Source organism: Cyprinus carpio, chromosome B15 (genome assembly GCF_018340385.1).
Source record: "Cyprinus carpio isolate SPL01 chromosome B15, ASM1834038v1, whole genome shotgun sequence".
NCBI lineage: Eukaryota > Metazoa > Chordata > Actinopteri > Cypriniformes > Cyprinidae > Cyprinus > Cyprinus carpio.
Genome location: NC_056611.1, coordinates 19685190 through 19693685, shown reverse-complemented (window position 1 = coordinate 19693685; position 8496 = coordinate 19685190). Strand labels below are relative to the sequence as shown.

The window sequence follows — 8496 nt, the reverse complement described above, 5'->3', positions numbered from 1 at the left end:
AATGAACTCAAAAAAGACTTCTAAATGGATATCAGTCCATTGCTTAACTCCATATCATACATGTAACCCACACATTTGACTATAATGTTTCTAATCATTAATGGTGTATGTCTTTTTAAATAACTCTTGAATAGCTTAAGGGATCATATTCATGTTTAGTATGTGTGTGTTCGAATCTTCTTGCTTGAAACGTTTCTGACCATCAGTTAATTGTCAAATGTATCATATTCCTGTTATAGGAATTATGTCCAAATTATACCCTGCAAGAGCTGGAAAATTCGGACCACGTGCTTGATAAGATAACATATGATTTATGAATGGGTGGGACAAACATCGCAACACACCGAGAAAAGACAATATCTAATTGGTCAAGACAACATTTGAGGTGTGGCCAAAAGGCCAGTTTAAATACTCAGGACACCATCAAATTTTGCTTTTAGCTTTTGCTTTAGCTTTTAGCCTTTGCTTTTTAGCTTTTAGCTTTTAGCTTTTAGCTTGCGTCTTGCTTTTGCTATCAGTCATGCCAGCTTTTAGCCTGTTTTTTAGCCTTTGCTTTTAGTCATGCTTTGTCATCACTTTTAGCATTCTTCGAGCACTGTTCCAGCGTGCTTCGGCCTCCACGCCTGCTACTTAGCCACAATGAGAAGAAACACCACCTAGTCTCGTCAAACTTTACTTCTATTCTTTTACTTTAGTTTCTTTTCTTTTCCGTTTGAGAGTTCTTGTTCTGAGTTAAGTTTTGTAACGCCGTGCCTCCGAGTCTGAACTCGCGTGCCCGTCTGAAACTTCAACCAGCCCACAACTCCGCATCTTCAGCCTACGCCCAACCACGGGCTTCCCAAGACGTCACTTCAACGACTACTGAACTTCCAGCCAATCAGGAACCTCGGGAAACCCCCTTTTCAGCTACAACAAAGGGAACCCCGTTACACAGGCATCAAAAGTAACGTACCTCCAGACTCTGATCTGTACTGGTGTTATCTAATATAATTTTAACCTAATTGATGAACTCAATGCGAGGGTTAATTAAGTGACTGATGGTTGTTCATGTCTATGGAATTTCACGTATTGCTGTAAACTTGGGATTTCACATTTTCATTCTCTTAAACTCATTCTTCCCTAACTTTCTATCTTCCTGCAACTTGTGTGAATGTGTGAGTCTGTGTGCTTATGTGTTAGATTAGTTTATATGTCTTAGATTTATCTAATAAAGCCTTATTCATATTGAAAAGAGAAGTATCTTGTGTTTTGTGCTTACAAGTTAATGTCTTAAACTGCCGATTTTGTTACTGTGCTAATTAATAGTGTTTTCACTATACTTTGGATATTAATAACCATCTCAGATCACACTCTAAACAAACCATCAAATAAATCCATAACAGCTCAAGTTATCAGCCGTGAAACAGTGATTCTGTTCAAATTCCCTTTAAAATCTTAAATGATTCCCTTTGAGCTAAATTGACCTGTTTCCCTTACACAGGTTTTTAATGCATATTACATTATTAAGTTACCTTGACCATCGCCCACTATAGATCATAACCTATCAAGGTGAGAATTAAGATATTTCATGATAATTCAGTTTGAAAAAAATAAGCTTTTGCTATGTTTTTGGGGGGCCTTACCCTTCTCTGGCCTACAGTATTCTAATGTTACAAATATAATTGTTTGTGCTCTGCTTTAAACACTGGGTTTTGTTGTAGGTCTAAACCATCAATATTTGACTGAAACTTGTCTATTAATAGCCTATCTGTTTGCATAAACTTTAACTTTGGAACTTTAACTTTGGAACTTTTAACTGTTGCCCCGCCTTCTACTTCTCAAACCTCGTACTTTCTGTGTTATAGTGCTGGGAAAACACACAAAGGAACATTGTGCTTTGCGAGTTACCCATCGCGTGTTGGTAGTGGCGTGTACCACAGTTTGCTTTGCTGATTGCGAAACGAGATTGGTAAACAGTTTGCCAGAATATACCGTGGTTGAAATCTGAAGGATGGATATATTGTTGGCATTGAAGACTAATGTAGTGTCTGTTGTCATGGCTGTCTTGGCTCTCTTATTGCTGTGGAAGATTCGAGGAAAGCAGAGCAGTTTTGAGCGGCTGCCTCCAGGACCTGCGACTAATCCACTGCTGGGAAATTTATTTCAGTTTAATATCAAAGAAGCCTACAAATATTACCTAGAGGTTAGCATTCCTATCCAATATTATTATTCAGTTATACTGTATAAGTCCGAATATTGGCGGCTATTGCCTGTACAGACAAGTTAATTACCGTCCAATGACGTTAAAGGTTCTCCATGTAACAATTTAATGAGGAGCATTTATCATCTGTTCTATTATGGATTTTTTTTTAACACTTGCGGTTTTTATTTATTTGATTAATATTATATCACTGCCCCACCGTTGCTAGGTGAGGGTCACTATTCTGGGATTTCTGAACTCTCTAGAGAAGTTTGGTTGCTGTTACCTTCAAAGGGCTGACAAAATTATCAAAGATAATTTGTTTTTAATTTTTCACACACGGAATCTTTAAATAACTTTAAGCAATACCACTTTTAAGTATACAGTGATATATTATATTTGCATAAAGAGTGCTAATTACCTATCCGAAATTGCACTACAAACAAAACCCTGCAAACAACAATGCTCTAATATGTCTGTATTACGACAGAATGATGTTAACTATAGGCTATTTAAGGCTGTTAGTCACAAATTTCTTAGATGATTTAAAGTACATATAATTTTAACATACAATATAACATTGAAATGCCCCATATCAAACCCATAAAACTCTTCTTACTTTAGCTGAGTAAGAAGTATGGCTCTGTTGTCACCATCTGGTTGGCAAACAGTCCTGTGGTGATCATTTCTGGATATCAAGCCCTAAAGGACACTATGATTGGTCTTGGTGACGAATTCAGCGGCAGGGCCGTCTATCCCCTGTTGATGAAGTCCACTTATGGATATGGTGAGGTTGCTTGTTGTTTTACATGGTTTATTTGAACATTTTTGAACATTTTTGTTTTTATTCTAAGAAGACCAAAAGAGCTGTTAACATTTTCTATGTGTGCAGGGGTTTTGTCCACCGATGGACACCGTTGGAAGGAGATGCGCAGGTTCACACTTATGACACTGAAGAACTTTGGAATGGGCCGCAGGAGCATTGAAGAACGAGTCAGGGAGGAGGCTGAGAATCTTGTAGAAATGTTTAAAAAATTTGAAGGTAAAATCACTGTTATATGATCTTTTATTTAGATTATCAGATGAAACAAACTGCAGGCATAAACTACAAAAGGATCTGATGCAGGATGCATCGGTAAAACTCAAATAATCAGTGGTCGCACTGTTTAGAAAAAAAAACAAAACATTTGGAACAAGTTCTTGCAACGTGTACAATAGATTCATGAAGCAAAAGTGCCGTGTGTAGATCTAATATGCAGTATTGGGAAGGTCACTTTGGAAATGTAATAGGTTACAGATTACAAGTTACCCTATTTAAAATGTAATAGTAGTGTAACTTTTTCAGTTACTTTATTAAAGTAATGTAACTGATTACTTTTGATTACTTTTTGATTACTTTTCTAAATTTCTAATGAATGTTTATTTTCTATTTTCTACCAAATCTTTGTATATCTTCAGGAAACAATGCATCTAACAATGGTTTGGGAAAAAAAAAATATTTAATTAAAAAATAATAATAATTGAAAAAAAAAGTGAAAGTGACGTGACATACAGCCAAGTATGGTGACCCATACTCAGAATTCGTGCTCTGCATTTAACCCATCCAAAGTGCACACACACAGCAGTGAACACACACACACCATGAACACACACAAGGAGCAGTGGGCAGCCATTTATTGCTGTCTCTTTGGTTATGATATGACGATAGTTTTCTCAAAATAAGTCAAATGCTCATGAAGTGACTCAGAGCAGTTCTAGAGATTATGTTTATGTGTTCATGTACTCATATATTGAGGCGGCAGAGGCTGAAAACACCTTGAGCTTCAGGAGGCCTATGTGTAGTAAATGAAAACGCATGTCTGCGCCATTCATTTCCACGAGGGACGGACTGGGAAAGAATATTCAGAGCAGGAAATCTCAGAAAAAAAAATTCTGAAACATTGTCAACCATATTTTTTGTATGGACCTGACACACACACAAAAAAGGGGACATGCAAAATAATTAAAAGTTCTCTCCTGAACTGCACCTTCACTTACATTTTTCTTTCCAGTCTCTTTATTTGCCCTGATATCTATCTCTCTCATGACTTTAATACGCAAGATTTAACAAAACTATATTTTCTACATGTCAAAATTAGTACATCACTACAATATATTTTATGACTGGATTCTACGAACCAGACTGTGTTTTCCACATCGTGGAAATTATAGGGCCGTATTTCTCAGTGTAGTCAGTGCAACTTAGGAAAGAAATCAATTAAATCTGTATGTGGATGTGAGTAAATATTCAAATGTAATCTCCTTTGTAATCGTTAACATTTTCATAAGTAACCGTAATTTAATTACTAATTTTTTCTTAGTAACTGTAACTGATTACAGTTACATTTATTTTGTAATTAAATTATGTAACGCTGGACCACAAAACCAGTCATAATGGTCAATTTTTTTTTAAATTGAGAATAAATTAGCTTTCCATTGACGTACGGCTTGTTAGGATAGAACAATATTTGGCCGAGATACAACTATTTGAAAATCGGGAATCTGAGTGTGCAAAAAAAAACAAACAAAAAAAACAATCAAAATATTGAGAAAATCGCCTTTAGAGTTGTCCAGTGAAGTTCTTAGTAATGCATATTACTAATCAATAATTAAGTTTTAATATATTTACAGTAGGAAATTTACAAAATATCTTCATGGAACATGATCTTTACTTAATATCCTAATGATTTTTGGCATAAAAGAAAAAACAATAATTTTGACCCATATACAATGTATTTTTGGCTATTGCTAAAAATATACCCCAGCGACTTAAGACTGGTTTTGTGGTCCAGGGTCACATATATACAGTACATTCAACTAAGTGAATGACTAATTAAAAGACCAGAACATGGTGTGAGTCTTTACAACACTCTACATGTAAGAAACTTGAGTTTTTTGCTCTTTGCTGTACTTTTCTCCTCAAAGGCTCTGCTTTCAGCCCTGCAGAAATGCTTATGAATGCTGTAAGCAATGTGATCTGCAGCATTGTCTTCGGGCATAGGTTTGAACTTGAGGATCCACAGTTTAAGTCTCTCCTTCGAACTGTAAATGCTTACTTCAGTGTTCTCAGTAGTCCTCTTGGACAGGTATGTACTCTAAAATTTGTTTTTAATCTATATATTTTTCATGCATTACCATTCAAAAGGATCTTATGCTTAGCATGGCTGCATCTATTTGATTAATATATAAAATGTAATTTATTCCTGTGATGGTAAAGCTGAATTTTCTGCAGCCATTACTCTAGTTTGCGGTGTCACACGATCCTTCAGAAATCATTCTAATATGCTGATTTGCTGCATTTCTTATCAATGTTGAAAACAGATGTGCTGCTTAATGTTTGTGTGGAACACAATCCTTTAGTGAATAGAAAGTTCAAAAGAACTGGGTTTATTTAAAATAGAAATATTTTGTAACATTCTAAATGTCTTTACTGTAACTTTTGATTGGTTTAATGCATCCTTGCTAAATAAAAGTATTATAAAATAGAAGATGACATACACACATTCTTTATTTTCTTCTCAGATCTATAATATATTCCCTAGGCTAGTTAGTCTTTTTCCTGGTAAACACCATCAGCTGTTTAAAGGCCTAGAAGAGGCCAGAGAGTATTTCAAGGGTGAGGCACAGGCTCGGATGAATATTCTGGATTCTTCCTGCCCACAGGACTTCATTGAGGCCTTTGTGTTAAAAATGAAAGAGGTAAATAATTAAAAGAAATGGCATTTAAAACGTTCATATACAGTATAGCCATGGTCCTCAATACATTTACTTACAACCTCTGGTGGTGAAACTATTACATGATGTCAATTCCAGATAACTTCCTTCATATACAAGTTTTAGAATAGGTACATCCCGACAGTCAGTTTTATAATATTCATTTTCATTTTCACCTTCATTCTCTATTGCAGGAGAAAGACAAGCCTAACACAGAATATCATTTTGACAGCTTGATTTCTGTGATATGGAACATGTTCAGTGCCGGCACAGAAACCACTTCATCCACCATAAGACACGCTTTGCTTCTGATGATGAAGCACCCAGACGTTCAAGGTGAGATCAAACAAATGTCTTCTCTTTTCAAGCATCAAGCGGAATCCAGATTGTTTTTACTTTGGCTTGTTCTGTACAGAGCGCGTTCAGAAGGAAATTGATGAGATTGTAGGACAGAACCGTTGGCCCTCAATAGAGGACAGACAAATCCTGCCATATACAGATGCTGTAATCCACGAGGTTCAGCGCAATATGGATCTCGCCCCCATCGCTGTTCCGCACAAGATGATGTGTGACACTGAATACAATGGTTATGTCATTCCTAAGGTATTCTTCTTATGTATTTATATGATCTTCATTAATTAACTATGTTTTATTATTTATGTCTGTCTATTTGTTAAATAAACTTTTTTTCTAGGGGGTCACGGTTTACCCATTGCTATCATCTGTGCTTATGGACCCGAAACTGTGGAAGAACCCAAATTGCTTTGATCCAGAGAACTTCTTGGATGCAGATGGCCGATTTCAGAAAAACGATGCATTCGTTGTATTTGGCATGGGTGCGTGTTGAACTTCATTGTGCATATTTGACCATAAAAATTTGTGCTTTATATGAAAACTAACCCTTAGGGGTGGGCGATATACCGGTAGACACGATTAACCGGCAGAAATTCACTAAGTGTGCGCTGTCAGAGAGGTGCGTGCACGTGATTGAGGGAGTATTGAACAGAGTTATTTTATGCTGCTTTATAGGCCTTGAATGGTTAAATCGAAAGATTTGTATGTGTCCAAATGCAGTCACTTGCAAGTATCTTCATAAACACAGAAATATAGGTCTTGAAAGCAAACAGCTTAGAAAGAAAACACATGTGTAACAGTATATTGGATCCAGGCAGCTCTTAAAGGGACAGAAGTCTCATATTCCTCCTGTCTGTCATTCATGTTAATCAAACAACAAAAGAGAGAAAATCTCACTGCTTTTGACTAATTAACTTTTTTAACTTTAATAATAAGAAATTTAATTTACACAGTGAAGAATATTAAGTGTTTTTATTCATTCAATTACTTTTTACAATATATGTGGCATTTCTTGTTTATTTTTTACTGTAGTTTTTTTGTCCTATTGTTTGTAATTAATTTCTTATTATTTAATTGCTGACTGTTTACTTGTCTTCAGTGAGCTTGAGGTTTTTATTTTATTATATATTTTTAAGATTTAGGCTAGTGTTAGTTTTTGTGATTTTGACACTTGTGACAAGAATTATGAAATTTCTATGGTATCAAAAATTTTGATATAATAAAGACCTTATTTAAAGCAAAACCCACCTTAGAAGCCGTTTTAGCCATGGAATTAAAAGAAGGTAATTGCAACTTTTTCTTGCAATTCTGAGATAAAAGTCAGAATATTAACACAGAACTTTGAGAATTCTGACTTTGTCTTGTAATTCCATGTTTACGTATCACAATTCTGTTTTTTGTTTCCAACAGAGTGAAAAAAAGCAAAGTAATTGTGACTTTTTGTCCCACAATTTTTTTTTTTTTTTTTTTTTTTTTTTTGGTGGAAGAAACAGGATTCCATAGAAAACTGAATAATTATGTTCTGTTTTAATACTAGGACAAAAATAATCATGTTAACTCAGTTATTCCTTTAAAGGGACAATTATAGACAATAAAATGGCTGATATATGGGGAATAATTTCTTCTAAAGATTTTTTAAACCTATTCGGTCTGCTCTCTTGACAGGCAAGCGTGCGTGTCTTGGTGAGGCTCTGGCTCGTATAGAGCTCTTTATCTTCTTCACTTCCCTCCTTCAGCACTTCACCTTCAAAGCCACAGTGCCAGCAGAGGAACTCGACACAACACCAACTAATTGCAGTTTTGGCCGCATACCCCGCACATACAACTGCTATGCCATTCCCAGGAAATGAAGGAGCATACCCACAAAATGAACAAAGAAAACATTCATCTTATTCTCATTTAAGTTTGATGTTTTAATGGAAATAAATATGTCCAAAATGATATTATTGCACAAGTGATTTTTTTTTTTTGGCAAATACAACATTGATATTTAGCATACATGTTCGTGTCCTCAAGGAGTCTAGCCAGTTAACCCACTTTTTGCAGTGGGCGTCGATCTGATACACAATATTAGGTGTCCTAACATGACGTGGAATGTTGTGAAAGACATAAATGACTATTTTAAAAGTCAAACAATACTGGCACTTCTAACAACTGATTAACATTTAAGTCAGCACAGTGCTTTTATTTTATCACACTTAAGTGCCATT

At 35.4% G+C, this 8496-nt stretch overlaps 1 protein-coding gene across 1 annotated transcript; it reads left to right on the top strand.

The window, feature by feature from the left end:
• Window positions 1-1839: 1839 nt before the first annotated feature.
• Window positions 1840-8227, top strand: LOC109103161 (cytochrome P450 2M1-like). The gene is made up of 9 exons (XM_042739677.1): window positions 1840-2182; window positions 2804-2966; window positions 3072-3221; window positions 5144-5304; window positions 5741-5917; window positions 6127-6268; window positions 6348-6535; window positions 6627-6768; window positions 7952-8227. The coding sequence occupies exons 1-9, from the start codon at window positions 1991-1993 to the stop codon at window positions 8134-8136; spliced, it is 1500 nt and encodes a 499-aa protein (XP_042595611.1). The 5' UTR covers window positions 1840-1990; the 3' UTR covers window positions 8137-8227.
• Window positions 8228-8496: the final 269 nt, after the last annotated feature.